Raw genomic sequence first — 19,903 nt, 5'->3', positions numbered from 1 at the left:
TCTTTTTTGATGAAATAAACCTTTAAAAGAAGTCTCACACATCTGTTGAAATTAAAAAAAATCGGCTTCTTTTAGATAGCTAAAAATAGTATTTCCCCCAGACTATTTAAGATCATAGAAACCTGCTAATCAGGATATTATATACAACTCTGCCCCAACAATTTTTCTAAGTATTTTTAAAAGGTTTGTGAAAGTTGTGTAGCACCAACCAGAGAGCCAAAAAGGAAGATAATTTTATCAAATCATTTTAATTGTCACAGAACTAATTATCACTGTAGCTTGCATTGTGCATAGTAAAACCACAGTCACATGTAACATCAGTAAGTGTGTTTATAAAGGAGCTTAATTTAGATGATAAATGCTCTGTCTGGAAGAGCAGCAAACACTCTGGCTGAAAGAGCAAGAAAATGCAGATTAAAGGCAGTTAGATATCAGGAATACATGACAGACCTCTAACTAGTTACATGCCTCATTATTCATTTGAGTAAGAACCTTCTCTGGGTAAAGCTGCTCCCTTCAATTAAAAGTTGAAGTGGTAATGGTCAGCTTTCTGCAGAGGAGATGTCCAGGCAGCAAAGCTACCAGAACAGCTCAGGGCTGAGTGTGAATAAAGCCCTACTGACATTACAGAAGCTGAGGTTCTGTTACAACAGGCTCCTATGCCTCTTGCCTACGCTTCCCTTGCAGCCTCTGGTTGCCATGGGTGAAGCCATCAACTTTTGCTGGGGTGGATCTTCTATTTCCTTCCTCTCTTTCCTCAGATACCTGCCAAAAGCCCCAACTGAGACTACAGGAAACAGTAACAGTGAAGAGCTTGCTATTAGAGACTAAAACTGCAACAAATATGGTCACCATTTTATGATCTAACTCTGAGAGAAATGTGATTCATTTTGAATACTGTGACCTCAGCTTTTGTGGTTTCTCATAGCTACAACAGCCAGCAGAAAAAGTTAAGACAGTTCCCTTTAAAATGCACTAGGATGCAATGACTCAACTCTTTGTGGTTCTTGCTGAAAGTTCTGTATCCAAATTGCTTACAGCTCTCAAAAATACCGTTACTTAGGGATATCATTTAACAGACACTGCCAATGCACAACAAATCAGATTCCTAAATTTGAATAGTAAAGCTGCTCAACATACCAATAAAGCCCTTTTTTGCCAGCTCCATGGTAAACCTTCTTGTGATCTTCTCCAATTCATTGTCCTGTAGAGAAAATGCAATAAATATCAGAAGAAATCATTAGTGCTTATGAGTATTTGCTCAAACTTAGCCCAAGCCTAAGCCAACACCCTCTTCTTTTAGGAGAAAGGATGATTCATAATTTATATAATTTATATGCCACTCCCTAGCAGACCGTTGGTACTCAGGCAGCACAAGAAACATTGGAATTTCTTTCTGTACATTCTGATCCATGACAAATTGGGAGCATGGCACAGGAAGAACCACCTGTGTCCATAGCAGAGATTTCCAGCAAACAAATCTGATATCCTGTGTGAGCGATTTACAACCAGCAACAGCAAGAGCTGGCCCTGCCACTTGTGTAATCAACACAGCCAAATGACTTGACACAAATCCTTACAGGAGCTTTCAGCTTAGAATATCTGTTATGTATTCTAGTATTCCTTTCTGTACAAGTTGTTTTAATTAGGGCAAGAAGGCAAGCCTGCAGTAAACCTTTTATAAGCCAAGTTAGTTATTATTCACACTGGAACACTGCATAGAATGGTTTAATGGAGCATAAAACTATTAGTCAAATTAAACAAAAAAAAATTAACTTTTTTTTTTTAAGAGTAACTTAAGCTTTTACTAACAGTATCAACTTTAAAAAAATTCCAGGTTCCAAATTATTTGTAGTCTCCTGATTTTCAGAAAAAATAAATTAAGTAATTGAAGTATTCCACCTCTGAAACACAGACCTTTTAAAATTCCTTTGCTACCTATTGCATGCACAGGCTGTACTGAGCCTTTACAGAGGCAGAAGTGGCAGGAGGTTTTAAGTGGTCAATAATGCCCTTAGAAGAGCTTTTTTTACTGGCTGGCTTCAGTATTGCAGATACCCAGATTTTTATCTATGATGAGGCTTACTGTGTAGTTCTTGGGATTGATCTTGACACCAGCCTTTGCCCCACCAAATGGCACATCTACAAGAATGCAAAGGAAAATCATTTTACTTTTTCAACAACAAAGGCAGAACACGTGAGAAAGATGTGTAATTATATCTTTGATTTTAGTGGTGATTTTGGTTTTGCTGCGTTTATGGCTTCTGAAGTGTAAGCTATAATCTGATCTAGGTACTCTTATAAAAATGGGAGATCTTTCAAGGCACTTTGAAAATTGTCTTTAAAAGTTCATTATTTAAATTTTCTATGCTTAAATATCTCTTGTACTTGGCACTTGTAGAAATAATAAGTTTTACCTTTTATATTTTACTGGTTTAGCTCAAAAAGTTTACTTTGGGAGTCCTAAGCACACCTATATATATTAGGGGAAAGTATTTTCTTTTCTTACACATAATAAGCAGATTCTCTCCAAACTTCTCTACAATTTAGTAGCTGTGTACAAGTTATACTTCTTTATAATCCATAAAGGAATTTTATCCTTTGCTCTCCATAGCTCCCCTGCCTGAATCCTTTACAGCTTCCATCTGTTCCCCCTAAAATTAGTCCCCTACTAATCCAAGTTTGTCATACTTGAATATTAGTTCAATATGTAGTTCTTTCTATGGGAGAGGGTAGTTAGCAGAATCTGGACTTTTCAAATGAAAATGCAACCTTATTTAAGTATTTTCAGTGACAGGAGAGGGAATATATATTATTATTTTAGTCACTATACATTTTCCCACCTTGCCTATAGATTTAAATTAGAGATTAGAGTCTGAAATTCATTTTAATCCTTTACATGTTTGGTTTTTCTATGTGATTACATCAGTACTGATTGAAACTGAAGATTGAAATCTTGCTTGGGAAATGAACACTTACCAACCACAGCACATTTGTATGTCATGAGAGATGCTAAGGCTTTCACTTCATCGACACTAACGTCCATACTGTAACGGATACCTGCAAAGACACATGAGAAAAAATAGGAATTCACTAAACACCTTCAGAAGTGTTTACAAATTGGGAAGGGTTAATCCACACCAAAAATCTTTAGCACGCAAGTGGGCTGTTTATCAACTTATTTACTCTAAGAGATTAAGAACAAGACCCTGTTCCCCTATTTAAATGTTTATCTTTTATGTAGCAGAAATTCACAACTGCAGTAATTTTCTGTGAAGTAGCTTAATGGCAGCACTCAGCCTTAGGGAAAAAAAGTGAATATTGCTTGTGATGAAGATGAATCAAGCTGACAGGTAGCTAAGAGCAGAGTTTTCCAGAGGCTGATAAAGCTCTTCAGCATTCCCAAGATCCTTAACTTTGGACTTCATTCATTGTATATACAAGATTAACTTTGTTCCTGAACATAATTTACCAGTACAGGTTATAATCAAGATATTTTTGATGGAGTAATACAAGCTCCTGTTAAGTTCTAAGCCTTGGCTTCAAGGTCCTGGCTGCTAGGCACAACCACAGAACAAAAAGTGACAAACCACTCTGCTAGTTTTGATTTTTTCAAAACCATTTGAGGGAATAGTCCTACACCAGTGAGCTTGTGAGACAAGGCCACCCATCCCACATCCACACTCCCACATGGAAGCCAGCCCACACCTGCATTCCCTGCTCAAAGTCACTCAGCAGGGCTGCAAGTGTGTGCTAACACATGGTACAAATGCAAATTCAATTTGTTGTGTGCTGGCAGCAGCTCAGATGCACAATAAGTGAGCTCAGCATTCAAGGCAGCTCAAAGCTGAGTAAAAAAATGGTTACACAAAGGTAAGGAGATCTTTCACCTGCCTGACTCTTACCAGTCTTTTGAAAAATGGAAAAATTCAATACATTTATTGAAGCCAAAGTTAAGATTCATGTATCTGAAGGTAGCTACAGAGTAGGAAATATTTAACCAAACTGACAAAGCAGATGCAGAGAACTAGAGAAGTTTAAATATGATGTTTAAGATCAACATGTGCCCAAAGTCATGTCGCCACAACAAAAAGGGTCCTACAGCTGTATGTTTGTTTCTATCCAAGTTTCTCCTACTTAACCAAGTATACAACAGAGCCATGAATAATTTCTTATTCCCATCTTTACTCCCCAAGTCTTTGGCTGTAGGTTCTGCCAAGTTGCACGGTGGTTTGTAGCAGGCACAGAGTGTCCTTTGGATGCCAGAACATGGCACCACAAATTTCCTATTATGTAAAGAGAAGACCATATTCAGGTTCTCAGGAGTGAAAAAAGGCCAGCATACATTATCCAAACTAAAGCACTGTGCTGCTATGAAAGCCATTCCTGAATGCTCTGGAAACAATCCCAGTTTCAAAGGAACTAAGTGCTGCTCAAATAAAGCTGAGGGCCAAGTGCTGCTTTCTTATGTGAGTTCAATCAGTAAAAGGAAGTTCAATGCCTCTGCAGAACAGAATTTAAATTTATTGTGTATATGGGGGAAGGGTGCTCTCCAAAAGCAACCTAAGTAGTTTCTGACTTAGATAGCTGCAAGGAGTTGATGTCTGAGCTTTCAATAACCTTCTCATGGGAAGTAATACACAAAATTTAAGTAGAACCTATCAGAGCCCAAAAGACCAGTCAAAGTTAGAATATTAATGTGTTGGGGTTTTTTAATATGTCTTCCTCTGATTCTTCAGAGGAGCAGTTGTCCTCCTGTCAAGCTCTGAGCAAGAGTGAGCACTACCTATGGCACTGGCTGTCCTGCCTGGGGAAGCCATTCCCTCTTGGCTGAGCAGGTACTCTGGGAACAGGTCTCATCTGAGTGTTGCTCAAGCCAGCCAACTTTGGAGTCACAGCCTATGTCGACCAAAAGTGAACTCTGCCCCTCCACCCCCCAGGTGAACTAGATTGCTGTGTATTTATTCAACCCATTTACCTATTGAAACTTCCAAGCTGTGTATACAAAGCAGTTTTGCTATAAATGTACTCCTGCAGGCACACAAAATGTTGTTTATTGATATATGAAAAGCAGCAAGGAAATTATATACTTTGGGATAGTTATCTTGAACAGTTTAAAGAGAGAAGCAAAATACAAAAAGGGAGGGAAGCTTCTTCTGCAAATCCTACAGAAGATAGGATCTGAAGAGGTAAACAAGCAGCACTTTAACTGGAAGTGCTGGTGCACATATTTACTCCAGCGCATGTAGAACAGTTAGATCTCCAGTTCCTTGTATTACCACAAACTTTGACGTAATAAATGTGAAGTCTTCATATGAAGGTAAATATGGAAAAAGCCCCAAAACTAACAAAGTACTGACAGGCTTTCAACTGAGCTGCCTGTCAGCCATGTACACATACCAGAACACAGGAAACTTTTGGACTTCAGGTCAAAACCGTTCTTTTCTGGACAACTTTGTACATCAGAATAAGATTTAACTCCTTTTCCAAGCTTTTAAACAGTTGTAATTAAAATGGCTTGACTGCTGGCTTTATCTTTGTAAGTGGAAGACTAGTCAGTTCTGAGAGTTTGCTGACTTTACTGGTCACTCTTCTCTAGTTTATGTGGTAAAATCTTTCATTAAGTGAAGTTCAGCATGTGAACCCAAGTTCTCTGACAGGTGTGATGAATTCTTCCCTTCCCTGGCAGGAGCACACAACATTTAAGATGTGCTAACACTTAATTCCTTTTCACAATTCAGCCAGTGACTGTTGTCCAGGAATTGTAATTACTCTACAGAAGGGCCACCTCTTGACAGGGAAGTTATTTGTGCTAAGCTGTTAAGACTGATGAGAAGCAGGGATCTGAGAATGCTGTACATTCCATCTGCAAGCAGATGCATAAAGATAAAAGACTTACTTAATTTCTGTTCTATTTGGACATCATTTAAATTTAGTTTGACAGGTTCCTAATTTGGCAGGAGTATTGCCACGCATTTGTGTGACATCTTTTGGCAGTGTTACTAGGCATTCAATAGCCTAAGTCTAAAAATGGACCATATACACAGATAAAATACTGGGTTTGGTTTTTTGGGGTTTTTTTAAGGTTCTCACCACATAAAAGCAAACAAAGTCACTGTTAGGTAGCCAGATTACAATTTTTTTAAACTCTGGCAAGTCCCACTCAGTAAGTGTCTGGAAACTTGTGACTTTTACAGCAAACTTCAAAAAAATAGTTTGAAGAAAGCCTCAAGTTACAGTATGACTCATGACCATGGAAAATACTTTTCATTGGAAAACATGAATTCTTGTTCCAGTTGAGAATTCTCTTTCCTTACCACACCCCAAGAAGTCAAACAGTATGCTAAGAGTGACTTTGTTTTTCTATGCACAAAGGCTTCTAAATGAGGAAATAAGTTTTCATATAATTTTTTAGTATTGGTCAGTATGAAGAGAAGCCTTTATCACTACACGGCAGTGTCTATGTTTTTAAAACTTCTTTTTTATGATCTGTATTATGGAGATATTATAGCTCATTCAGTTACTGCTTCACATCAAAGCAGTCTTTATCAACAAGGCTACTTTGGATTCTGTAGTAACAGCAGTTAGTTATAATTTTAATCATTTCATCATTTTGTAGCAAGGGGTGTACTAATATACGCATAACAAAGACCTTGATTTCCAAGAAAATTGTTTATACATCCTACTAGATTTTACATTGTACAGAGTTCAGTATGTTCTGTGATGTTAAGTGTGTTTATTATGCTTCCTTAGCAAATGTGGTGTACAGTAGTCATCCTTTTCAAGGATCCTTTTCAAGGATGACTACTGCCTTTCTAGTACGCCTACAAATCTATTTAGGGACCTCCGTGTCACTATTTTCTGCACTTCTTGTGCAGTGATCCTAAATGGTAGTACCTACATGTGTCCTTGCTACAATCGAGCACGAGGTATTCAAAGTCTCAAAAAAACCCTCAACAGTTGCCATAGCAACAGTTCAAAGCAAAACACTTGGTAAACTACTCCTTCTGTTCTAAGTATCTTGTAAATCTTAGCAAGTCTCTCGAGTTCCCCAGAACCTGGAACACATTTGCATCTTAGCCTAAACTATTAATATCTAACCAAGGGTTTTGTCCTGCTTTGACTTCAGTGTTTTTTTCTGGTTGTCATGTTCTTGTGAACTTTGGAAGTAATTTGGGTCCTTTACAGATGACAATTCCTGTTAATTTGTTCTGCTCACCTCTCTTTGCAAAGTGCTTGCTCATCAAAAGAAACCTTCCAGAGCAGCAGCTATCCTGCACTAGCCACACACAGTCAGCAACACAGATGTCCTCATCTCCTCTGGAAGTTCCTAGGACTCACTACAGGCATGTTCATCTCCCAGTTAGCAGCACTGGATTCTGCAGCAGCTCTGGGGGTTAGCAGCTTGCCTGACACAGTCCAAAGGCTTTCCTTTAAGCCCACAGTCTGAAGCAGCTTCAGTAGAGATGCTCACCTATGGATTCTGCAAAATCCATACATCAGCCCCAGCACTTACTGCAGTGCCTTAGTTCCTTAATGTTTTAACTCTGCGTTGTGTATATTTTCATGTTTGGTTAGTAAACAAGTGCAATTGTGATTGTACTACCATCAAACTCATTTTCACTGTAACTCAGTAGGGACATATCATCTAAGTAATTCTTAAACCTTTTCAGAACACATACTTTTTTCTAGATTCAGAAAAACAATTCAACCTTCTCAAGAAGGAAACTGCTGAGCCTTATTTAACCATTTGAAAAGTGTGGTAAACAGCTCAGTGACCAATTTGTAATTATTGAAGACAAAGAAATTCCAGATAAACCTAACAAAGCAAGATGAGTAATTCACTACTGGAAAACAAGAACACTGTACACCAATCAGCAACAAGAACCACTAATTCCTAAATTCAATTCACTAACTGCCAAGAGAAGAGATAAAAATATTTATCTCTTCCTACACAGCAGTAGCCAGCTACAAAGCTGGGGTAGGACAGACATTCCCCTATAGAGACATCCCCCATTCTGCTTTAAGCACCAGTATGTATAAAATGACTATAAGGTATTCAGCCAGCCAGAATACTTCAGTATACCACTTATTGTATGTTTTTAATACGCTGCATTGAAATATGCTTGAACATGTATGTTTATTTAAATCTATGCTGAGAAAAGCCAAGAATTTTCTCAATTCAAGAACTACCTCTGGTGCATTGGTAACACTTGGTGTATTAAATGTGAATATGGCAAATCTAATGCACTACCAAGCAAGCAAATAGGATGTGAATTTATGCACTTGGAATCTGGCTATGAAGTAAAGTCTCTCACCTACAGAACTACCTCAGCCCCACCTAAAGGATTAGATCATCATTAAAGTGCACTCAACACTGCAGGAAGAAGGACAAAAACAGGGAGATACAGTAAACTGCTTCCACATAGATATTATTATTACCACGTGCAGGGTGGTGTGTGCAGAGGGGGAACTAACACACAAGTTGGCCCTGGCTGGTCCAAATGCCATAGGAGCCACAAAGCAAGAAGCCACCACAGTGCTGACACGAGGCAGGCAAATTCCATGCTCTTCCTAAGAGTCTGATTTCTAACAAGATGGAGCTGTTGCAATTCATGCAACAAAAAAGTGTTTGCTAGGATCACCCAGAGAACAGGAGGGAGGCTATCACACAGGAGATTCCTCTCCCCAACACGTGTTTATGCAGAAAGCCCAATGCTGAGAGAGGTATGATCTCTCTATAAATAGACAAAGAGCCAACAGTAGCAAGGGAAAACAACTATTTAAGATCAAGGACAAAGCTGGCTACTGCACCAACAGTATGAGCTGATTATATGAAAAAGCTGAGACTAAGATTCACAGCCAAAAGAGCAAGGCACAGCCTCTTACAAAAATATCAAAGGTAAAAACAAAAACCTGATATGGTTCACATTATCACTAGCATATTAAAAGACAAGATATACATTCCTTTTTATTCATTTGCAATTTAAATGTATATCCACTGTTGCACTAATTGTGAAGTTAGATAAGCTACAATAAGAGAATAGAAACCTTTGAAAATTGGTCAAAGGTTGGACTCAATCTTAGAGGTATTTTCCAGTCTTAATCATTCTATGAAAGTAAGGCACTCATGTAAGCTTTAGCTGTAACACTGAAGTGTTATCACCATTAGGCTAATTACCTTTTTTCCCCCAAAAAAACCTCTCCTGCTCCTTTGGAGTTAGATCAGTTTCCAAGGTTTATTTCAGGTTGCAGATGGTCCATGTTATAGTTCCATCTGGTCCATAGGGTACATTTCCATCTCTTACTCAAAATACCCTGGGTCAAAAGCAAAGCTCTTAACTTTCACCCAGGCATGATTTAAAAAAATCAAAGCCACTAATTCAACCCCAAGATAAACAGCTCTGCTGGTTCCAAGATACCTTATATCACTACTCCTTACCCTCTTAGAAAAGGAACAAATAATGGTGGACTGGTCCAAGTCCTGCATGTGCAGGTTTTTCTTTTGCAAGTGAGGTTTCCATCATCAGGTATGTACACTGTTTTAACCACAATAATGTTTGCAACAGAGACTATTTTGTGACTGGGCACTGAGATCAGTGCCAGCCTTGGACCTCTGCAATTGGAAAACTGCAGCAAGGCTGGCATGAATAAAAGTCACCTTATGCAGTAAGAAACTCACTAATATGAACTCCTGAGCCAAGTGAGAAGGATAAATCCTGATAGGCAGAATAAATGCAGCCAAGAGCAGACAACAGGAAAGTTTTGTAGTGCAGAATAGCTCCTCCTTCCACTAACCAGCCAAGGCAGCTGGAAATCAAATTCATTCACACAGGAAATCAAATTCATTCACCTCCAAGTCAACTGAACAAATAAAGTAAGACTCATTTGTCTTCACATAAAAGAGTGAACTCAGAAGTAATGTTTGACGAAGCTTTCAAAATTCCTCTGTAAATGAAAGTTCTACTAAATCTAGTCCAGAGCTAAGGATGGTTTTAAAGCCTTTTTGAACTGAGGAAGCAGCTGGGACTTGGTTACAGCAATTTGGGTGAGCACAAAGTTAGGCTGTTTCTGGCTCTGATTCATTTGGTTTCATTTATAACAGACCTGGTGAACAGGTGGTTAACATGGAAAGGCTTGAAAAAGCTTTGAAACTACTTCACAGCATAATTCCCATAATAAATGCTGCCTAACAAACACAGAATCACTTCCATACTACTAAGCAGGTAAAAATTCAGTAAGTTCATTTTGTTTTCTGAAACTGACCAATTAATGATAAATAGCCATCAGCAACCACATAAAAAGTAGCTTATCCAGTTCTACACCTTTCACAGAACCTGCTGAAATTATTTAGAAGAATTTATTATTTTAAGTAGGAACTGCCAGAGTACTTTCCAACAGTCATCTGTATTCAGACATCTCATTTCCCGTACCCTACTTGGTTTGTTTTACTTCTTTAGGCAGCTGTCAGTGAGTGCAGTGAAGAGAGCAGCTGTGGTTTCCTGTTAGTACTGGCCACTGGCATGCAAGTCACCACACCAGCAAAGGAAAGAGTGATGTGACCCACAGCATTACTCCACCTACCAGGCAGCATCAGTCCAGTTGCATAAATACATTTGGAGCACAAGCAACATGAGTTCCAACACACAAGAAAACTCCTTATTCCACATTCTCAGTGGGCTGAGGAGGCATCTAACTGATCTTTCCTTTGTAGTAAACAGTTTCATTGCAGAAAATGGAGTCCTTAAAACCTGGATTTGCAGGCTGGACATACTGCAAGATCTAGCACTTTAATGGGGATATTCATGATGGTTCTGTAAAGATTGCTAAAGTACAGCAGAGAAGTGCTGCTAAGGAAAAGAACCACCACCTTCTCTCAACTTGCAAAAGTTTGCAACCCCCAAAGCAGAATTAAGGATTAACTTCTACAACAATTAAATAGGTAAGCACCACAAGATTCAACAAGTGTTATTTCTGAGTTCTCTCAATAAGGTTGAAAACCACCAAAAGTTGTAAACTGGAAAGACAGCATGTTTCAGTACCTCATGCTTCTCTTCCAGAAAAGCACTTTTCTTCACCTGATGAAGAATCACTTGCACTGCTATGTAGTGACAGCTATATTCAACACAACCAAACTGACTTGTGTTCTTACATGTGCTTTGAGGGGAGAGAGTAAAGTAGGAAAAACCTTTAAATAACTTCCCAATTTTATTAACAATGCTTTTGATTGTTAGAATTAGAGTATTAAGAGCATTGTACTTCTTGAATAGAAATACGACAGTCAGGTTTCTCACCAAGGTGTAGAAGTTTGCCTATACAAAAAATGTAAGACTGATCTTGGATTTGCCCTCATGCAGCTGTGTAGGCTACAGTCATCCATCCACTCAGGAGCTGTATTTTCAAAGCAGTCCTCTCATGGCATTTACTTTACTGAGATATTTCTACTTTGCAGACAAAAGAGAAGCCAGCACAGAACAGGTATGGAATGACTACTAGCCAAGGAACTGCTGGTTTCTACCAGCAGGTATCATTTGCATGCACATGTGAGATTTATAAAGATAAATCTTGCATTTAGGTTCTGGCAGTTTTCACATTTGGGCTGGACCACTAAATGGGGATTGAGGTTTCACTCCAGAAGAGAATGAGCAGGCAAAGCAATTGAAGATACCTCTGACAGAAGGAACGTCATCTAAATGTTATACTGTTAACTACAAACATTTAGTAGAAATAAGAAGGTGCTGCTAAAGTACATATAATTAAAATGTTTATTTAGACACTTCTTTGAGTAATTAAGCTGCCTCCAAGTTTAGGGCACTTAAATCAAGATTTTAAAATCTGATTTACAGTGTAAATTCTTCATTAGTTCATGGTTAAATCTGTAAATGCCCTTATAAACAGAAAGGCATACAGAAGACTCAACTGCTAATGAAGTATTTTGGTGTGAATGTACTGAAAAAATTAGTAACAATTAAAGGAGGACAGCCTTTAAAAGACCTAAAAACTTTTGTACTCCTGCATTTCCTGCTTGAATCTTAGAGTGTACTTTGATCATTTGCTTAATCTGCATACAGAACAGTATTTAATATTCTCTAACCAGCATCTCTTATCCTTCAGTTTATGTAAACATCAAGAAATCTAAGAGATGAGCTTTTAAAGCACAGTGCTCCTTGAAAGAACAAGCATCCCCACTTACTTGCAATCACCTAGCAGTAACTGAACACCATTTCTTTCTTAGTACCAAGTACACACACAGACCAAAGAAAAAAGGCCGAATAAGTAACCTTGCTTTACCAAATTTTACTTTTCAGGAAGCACAAAGTTAAAGGTCACAATTCTGCATGTGAAAAGATGTGCTGTGTTCCTCCCAACGTCTTTGCAAGCCTTCCACTTGTCAACTCACCCCTTCTTTTAGAAGGGAGCCTTATGTCCCTTGCTGTTTCTTGATGGTGCAAATTACTTGCATTGGCCTCTGGGGTCCACAGTGTGTGGGACACTCACTTCAGCAAGTCTCCCCATTTCATTCTGTTATATGGAGTTGTGTTTCATTGGACTTTGTGCTTTTATTCCTGTGAACTGTACTAGGATTCTAGTTCAAAAATCCCCAAAAGCTCAAGTTGTTGTTGCATTTCAGGTGGATCAAGTGCACTATAAATGCAGAAATATCTCTACCACTCCCTTGTCATAGAAGTACAAATGTTCTACTTCCCCTTACCTTTTTCATATCCGGTTTCAAGCAATTGATCTTTGCTTATCATGCCTCCCATTTAAATTTACTACCAATTCAGATCTGTCACCTGATAGTGAGCAAATTCCTAGAGAGCAGTAGAAGGTGAAATCCATTAATGATCTCTGTCCTTAAGAATGGAAAGGAAATATCATTTGCAATTCCTTCCCTAAATTCAGAGTGGGTGGGGAGCAGCACAAGAAGCAAAGGACAAACTACTGAGACTTCCTACTTTCTTGTGCTGTCATTTTCAATTGCCTGTAAGTGCTCCAGTGTTTGCTTCAGTGTGAGTGCAGACAGGCATAACAAATGCCACTGAAAATCATGAAATTCTGGTGAGGATTTAGAAATGTAGGCATCAGAACAGTGTCCAATCACCCAGTTCGTGAGGTTTGTTCATGTACAATGCATTTTATAATTATTTGTTGGTAAACATTAGTTCCTTCACTTATGAGCAGTACTAATGGGAAATATCAGAAGGTATAATATATTATTTTATTACTTCATTTGCCACTGGACTGCATTTTGTTATGCAAGCAGGATCTTAAGAGCAACACAGAGTGAACAGCAAAGGACTTTTTGTAAGCAGCAGCAAAAAGTAACTTAACTGAGACAGAAATACAACAGCAATGTGATATCCATCAGTATTTTAAAAGAAATTCTAGCAATGGTATAGAACAGTAGATTCACACAGAGTGAACTTCAGCCACGCCCATGCTGGCTGGAGTCTCATGCTAATTCTTGCTTCAAGTAAACAACCAAAAGTTGAGTTGGCCTCTTTTGGGTAAGAATTTAGCATGTTACAGGACACTCACTAGATATTTGATTTTGGAATGTTAGGAATCACATTAACAGGACACACTATTTGTGCTGCAGAGAGAAATCATCATGTCATATATATACCAGCTGAACTGATTCTCACAAACACATTCACCTAAGAACATCCTTCCTAATCTAGACTTGAAGTTAGACGACTTCATTTATAAGAAATTGTGTGGTTTCTGTAGCCATCATTATTTACTATAAAGCTAATGTACACTGAAAAAAATACACGTGTTTACAGACTACAGAAGCTCTGGTTTGAGTCACAGACCTGACATGGTTTCCAACATTCAAATGTCCACAAAGATCAGAGCTCCTAAGTAAGTTATGCTGAAGGACATCTGTATTTGTTTTTCAAGGAAATGCCATCTATCCCAGACTAGAAGGGAGTCTGATTCCTCTGAGATCACGGTCGATCCCATGAGAGCCCAGCTCTGCTCAGCTCCAGTGGGATTCACCCTCCGGGTCCCTCAGCATGTCTCCCCTACCTAGAGCTAGCCACATCCAGAAAAATCACTTTTGCCTAACTATGTATCCAGCCGGTAACTGGAAACACAGTTAGCTTGTTATTAAAACTTGTTATTTTCCTCTAGGGATGTTTTCTCTGCGAGCACTAGCTTTTCGCCAACACAGCCGGCTGAGTGACAGCGGCTCGACTCGACTCGAGCAAGCACTTCTAGCATGGAGCTCCCCGCTTTCCCTACAAACACTATGGAGGTCTGAGTTAAAATCAGGCGGGGATCTCCTCGCCATGCCTAGGGCCGGCGAGGCGGTGGCAGCGGAGAAGGCCCGACCGGCGGCCGTGACAACCGGCCCGGGGGCTGGCCCGGGGTCACCCGCGGGGCCGGGACAGCGGAGCGCCTCAGCGGAGCTCTGAGGAGGAGCCGCCCTGCGCCTGCCTCTGCTCGGGTATCGGATACCAGGGCTGGCACAGCGAGCTGCCCCGGCTGGCCGGGCGGGCACAGGCACGGCGGGACAGGGGGGGCTGGTCGGGGGCACGGCGGGGCGGGGCGGCCCGGCCCTCGGCGGGCCCGGCGAGGCGGCGGCTCTCACCTCCCTTGCAGGGCGTGCGGTGCTGGCTGTGCTGCGCCCGGTAGCCCTCGATCACCTCCCACTCGCCATTGTCGCGCTTGATGGGGAAGGTAACGCTGAGCACATGGTTGCAGGGCTTGATGATGCGGAGGATGCCGCGGACGCGGTGGCGCCGCTCCTCCAAGCCCTCGCGGGTGCGCAGCCCCTCCACCAGCTTGTCCTCCACGATGCTGGCGCCGCGATCGAAGAACCCCTCCACCATCTTGAAGAAGTTGGGGTCGTCCTCTTTCTTCGCCGCCTCGCAGTAGTGCCGCCGCGGACACCGGCCGCCGCCCCACGCCGCCGCCACCACTGCCCCTCCGGCCGCCACCGCCGCCGGCCCGCCCGGCTCCGAGCCCACCAGCACCGAGCCGGCAGCCAGGCGGGACGCCAGCAGCTCCCCCAAGTAGCGGTACATGGCGGCGGCCGCCAGAAGCGAGGATCGGAGCGGTGTAGCCGCTGTCACAGGAGGGGCCGGGGGCCGGGCGCCGCCGCCGCCGCCTTTAAACGCGGGCTGCAGGGGGGGCGGCGCGCCCGCGGGGGGCGGGAGCTCTCCGCGCCTTCCGAGCGCGCCTGCGCCCCGCGCCCCGCGCCGCCCCCGGCGGGATTCGCGGAGGGGAGGGGGCGCGGCGGGCGGGGCCGGATCGCGCCTGCGCACTGCGCGCCCGCCGCGCCGCCCCTTCCCCTTCCCGTTCCTTTTCCGTGAGGCCGGGCCCGCTGCCCTCCCCGCTGGGAGCGCCGCCGCTGCCAGGCGCCCGGGCCGCGGGGCCCTGCGCCGGTTGGCTGCGCTGCTGCCCGCGGAGAGCCCGGGCCGGGCTGCCTTCACGTGCCGCCCTCAGCCGCGTGACAAACGAGGCCGCTGTTAGTGCGAGTGAGGGCGCGCTCACACACAGCGCTCGGGCTCCCGGGGAAGGAAAGGCGCCTGTGGGAGAACCCCGCTCTTCCACGGGTGTTCAGTGACTGCCCTGCCGTGAGGGGACAGAGGCTTCGAGTAAAGGTGTTAACATGGCTGCTCTCACAGAACCGTTAGATCACTGAGGTTGGAAAAGACCTTAAGATTTATCTACTTTATCTGCTCGACTGGTTTTCATTTTGCTGGCTCTTGGGCCATTCAAGTCCATTTTTTAAATGTAGTTCAGGCAGCATCTCTTAAGAATATTGCTTTAAACTGTGTAAGGTCTGCTTTCAGAGTATGAGAGACAGTGTGTGCTATACTACACTGGATTTATTTTAGAAGACTTAAGTGGCTTGTTCGTTTTCTTTTAGTTTGGGCTGCTAATTGGAAAATACAGTGGCTATTTTTTTCTTTTTGGACTTGTGGGAGACCAATGCCCCTAAGCCTGGAATAACCAGGAAGTTCCTTTATCGCTGTGGGAATCTCTCTAACCACTGTGGGCTGTGCTACAAGGCTTGTGGGAAAGTAATTTAACTTTTGTGTGTATTTGTCAGCAGGGAGATTAGTCACAGATTCTTTAACTCACATAAACTCTTCAGGCTATTGATGCTATATTTTTATCTTGATTTCATGTTGCTCTCTGTCCTGAGAATCTGAAGAAGTCCTCTTAAGGACCACTAATAAGGTCCTTAACTTTTATCTGATTTTTATCTGTAATGAAGATGGTTTATAATTGTAGTTTGGAGAACAAAGATCCTTGTTAGTGATATGGGGGGAAAAAATCAAGAAAGGAGCTGGTTCTCAGGCCAGTTTGTTCTTTGGATGTTCACACAGGGCTTCAGAAACAAGCTCACTGGTTTGGTTTTCTGTCCATAGTATAGGTGGTTTATGGAGAACTGCTATTTTGGTGTTAATTTTTAGTTCACAGAACTGCAGTGTTCTCAGTGGTTGTATCAGCTTTGAGCTACTACTTGATTTCAGTCACCTGTGTGTTCTCATTAGCTAGAGTTCAGTTTCTGTACGAGTTCTTAAATGTTGTAAATGCATAGGAAAGAAGGTGATGGGAGGTATTGTGGCAATTAGTCCTTATCAGGTAATTATTTCCACCTTGTTCTGTAGGTTGGAATATCATTGCAGGAGCACAGAGGTTAAATGAAAAATGTGATTAGCCAGTTTGCTCAAGCATGTAGAAGTTGAGGTTAATGTGCTTTGCTCCTGTGCTGCTTTCAGCTGTGTTCTCTCTGATTTAGGAGCACACTCAATTAGCAGCTGCTGCAGTGCCAGCCTGTTTGCAGCACACCTTTGTGGATGCATTTGAGGCTGAGCATGGGACAGGACAATGTGGGAGCCACGTGGGTCTCTCCAGAGGCTCAGTCACACAGCTGTGTTTGAAGCAATGGCTGTACCATAGCTACCCTCCTTTCTAAACAAGACTGGAACTCGGCAAAATATTTAACAAGCTGTGTGTTGGATGCTGAGAATAACTAGATCAGCATGTTAGATTTCTTAGTCGTTAAACATGGTAGGAGATAAGATAACTGGGGAGTTTTATTTGGCATGGATTTTGACTGAAATAGTGTGTGCAGTTTACCAAACTCAGCAGGTCTGTACCAAATTTCTGTTTGATTCAAGTCCTTTCTGGAGGCAGGAGTTACAACACTGTCTGTGTCCCCCATTCCAGAATTCTTATGTGCTGGGCACTGAGCAGTTGAATCAAATGAGTTTGCCAGAAGAAATGAAAAAGGGCATGCTTCAGAATGAGTTCAGGCAAGCATGAAAGGGTAATTGCAATAATAAAAGAGGCACTGTATCTTCTTTACTCTCATATACCATATGGGGTGCCATGGGAAGATTCACATTTGAGTAGCCTCAGTAAAAACAAAATTACTGGGGTGGATGAAAAGATAAAGATTAAAAGATTTTTGTCCTCACAATCAGGAGTTTCACTAACTTCATTTATTTCATATGAAGTTTTGGTCTTAGGACTAGCTCTGAGGAGAGAGATAAGTAGAGAAAACTCAATACCTGTGCAGTAGGAAGTGTCTATTATTTATGGACTTTGCAGCAAGGTCATTTTCAACTGTGTGTACATGACAGGTATCAGTTTCTATTTAAAATCTGTGAAATATAGCTCAGAGAGACAAACAACTTGATTTAATTTCTTGTAAGCTGCTTTTAAAATATTTTATATATAAATTTTAACAGATTCTTTTCATTATAGATAAGAACAATACCGAACACTGTGTTGTGGCTTCCTAAAGCAATCTACTGTTGTAAGGTGTGTATTAGCAATTTCATAGCAAGTGGAGTAATTTTCTGTGTTGGATTCCAAAATTTTATTGAGGAAAGGGATCTAAGACAAGAATCAAATACTTCCTGCTTTAATTAATTTGTTATTTGAAGTACTATGTAGCTATTTGGGCTAAACCATTGCCAGGATGTGCTGGTGCTGAATTCCCTCAGAAACTGGAGTGGCTGTTCCCAGCTCCCATGGCAGTCCTGTTCCCAGCTGAGGAGGAGCAGAGAAGCTGCACATGAGGGATCCTGCCCGGGCTCTGGGTAACTCTGCCCTCGTCTGCCTGAGCCCTTCACAGCCACAGTAACCCTGGGGCTGCCTCCAGTGCAGAGTTTGAGCCTCTGTCAGAGAGCACACTCAGGAGGAAGGTGGATCTGTACAGAGACCAATTCCTTTCTGTGGTAAACTCTCTTCTGAGAAGTCAAATTGCTTTTGAAGTAACTGCAGATGGAATTACAGAATTTTGTTTCAGAAAATTTCATTTTAAGTTGTGAGCCATACCACATTATTGCACTTGACAGTTTAAGCAAAGTGCCTTTGCTTAAAGAATTGCTTGAGATAAATTCCAAGTAAAAATTGAAGCAAGTTGTTTGCCTTTGAATTGCCTATATGAGCATTTATGCTTCCCTTCCTCATTGCACCAGAAACTGCAAAAATAAAAGCCCATTTTTCTTTTTTTTTCTTGAGCTTATATGTTATACTGTGCTGCTTTATGTAGACCTTGGTAGTGTAAATAAATAGGTGAGAGCTGGGGTTATTTTCTTACCCCAAACTGCTGCAGAAACTGTTCAGCCTCTGCAGAGTCAACAGATCTCTGGACAGTTGCATAATAGTTGCTGGTGACTGGCAGGATGTGAATCTGACAGGAGTGGTGAGTGTGGTGCTGTTCACACCCCTCTTGGCTAAAATCTTTGTGTTTGTGGTAAATGGAGACCATGAAGATGGGCAGCAAATGTGTGGGACTTCACAGAAATCCTGCATGGGACCTGTCTGCCTGTTGTGGGAAATGTACTGAAATAGTACCAAATAGAAATCAAAATATTTTCCAGCTCTTTAACTTGAAATGTTCTCAGGTTCATGAGTTTTATTTTCCACCTTTGCAATGCTTTAAAGTAAAAACTTCATGTCTAAGGGGTTTTGGCATAGGATTTGAAAACAGACATGGCAATTTCTTTATCTGCAGGAGAATGTACCAGCATTCAGTCTTCAGAGTAATGGGAGGTAATGCTGGTACAGCATTTGTGCTTTCAAAGGTGTATTTTTACATGCAACAAATTTACCACAGATTAAAGGGTCTAAGGAATAATTAATGTAATCTGATCTTAATTTTAATTCCAAATTTGTGAATTAATTGTTGTAGTCTAAGTGCCATATTTCTGGATTATATTCCTCCCTTTCTATGCCTAGCCAGTAGGTGATGTGACAGGAATGAGCTGGGATGTGTGGAGCAGTTTTCTGCCTTTGCTGTTGCTGGAGGGCTGTCCCTGGGAGATGCTGCCCCAGGTGAATCCAGAAGATTCCATTACTTTGGGACTGCCTATATGAGCACTTTGACCAGATGAACACTTGACTAGAAATCTTCATTTCAGTCATCTGTTTACCAAAGCTTAGTAAAAGCCTTTTTAGTGATAGCATGAGATACCAGTACTGAGATCTACTGGTTTAGAGCCTTTCCTCTATAAATAGCTTCAGCTGTGTTGAGCCATAGCTGATCTGGAGAGCAGACTTGCAGGTTTCTTCATTTACTCCTTTTGCCTTGAGAAAAAAGAACCTGAATTTGGTGGTTTTCCAGGCAGGATGCAGAAGTTAATTTGCACATGTTGCAAATTTGAGATGTGCTTTCTGCAATGTTGCAAAATTGGAGAAGAGGTATTCAGATTATTTCCATTTGAGATAAGGGCTTTAAACCTTTCAATACTTTGTCTTATTAATGAGATTCTTAGGTACCTGTGATCTGATTATTTAATAATTACTTTGCATTAAATTGAAGTTTTTCCTGACTGCTAAGTTCAAGTAATAAGTTGCTGTAGTTTTCTTAGCCTGTAAATAGTAATGTTTTTGCTTGTCTATAGCACTGTAAAAGTAGGGAGTGAAA

The 19,903-nt window shown here is 41.4% G+C and overlaps 2 protein-coding genes across 16 annotated transcripts in view; one reads left to right on the top strand and one right to left on the bottom strand.

The window, feature by feature from the left end:
* The window catches only part of GLUD1 (glutamate dehydrogenase 1), a 28,691-nt gene extending 13,625 nt beyond the window's left edge, over window positions 1-15,066 (bottom strand). The window contains exons 1-4 of the mRNA XM_064716625.1: window positions 14,600-15,066; window positions 2,980-3,060; window positions 2,087-2,142; window positions 1,141-1,204 (exon numbers count right to left, since the gene is read on the bottom strand). Coding sequence (XP_064572695.1) covers window positions 1,141-1,204; window positions 2,087-2,142; window positions 2,980-3,060; window positions 14,600-15,035 — 637 coding nt within the window. The 5' untranslated portion in view covers window positions 15,036-15,066. The remainder of the gene's footprint in view (window positions 1-1,140; window positions 1,205-2,086; window positions 2,143-2,979; window positions 3,061-14,599) is intronic.
* Window positions 15,067-15,332: 266 nt separating this feature from the next.
* SHLD2 (shieldin complex subunit 2) overlaps window positions 15,333-19,903 on the top strand; it is a 28,957-nt gene continuing 24,386 nt past the window's right edge. For 11 of the 15 annotated variants that reach the window (XR_010440819.1, XR_010440818.1, XR_010440817.1 and 8 more), the window contains exon 1: window positions 15,333-15,656. The gene's annotated coding sequence lies outside the window, so the exon portion shown is untranslated. Of the gene's footprint in view, window positions 15,657-17,733; window positions 17,791-19,522; window positions 19,678-19,903 lie in introns of those variants that run through there. The other 4 variants (XM_064716931.1, XM_064716928.1, XM_064716921.1 and 1 more) reach the window with 3 other exon arrangements.

This window comes from Zonotrichia leucophrys, chromosome 6 (genome assembly GCF_028769735.1).
Source record: "Zonotrichia leucophrys gambelii isolate GWCS_2022_RI chromosome 6, RI_Zleu_2.0, whole genome shotgun sequence".
Lineage (NCBI taxonomy): Eukaryota > Metazoa > Chordata > Aves > Passeriformes > Passerellidae > Zonotrichia > Zonotrichia leucophrys.
This window is presented reverse-complemented; position numbering and strand designations above follow the sequence as displayed.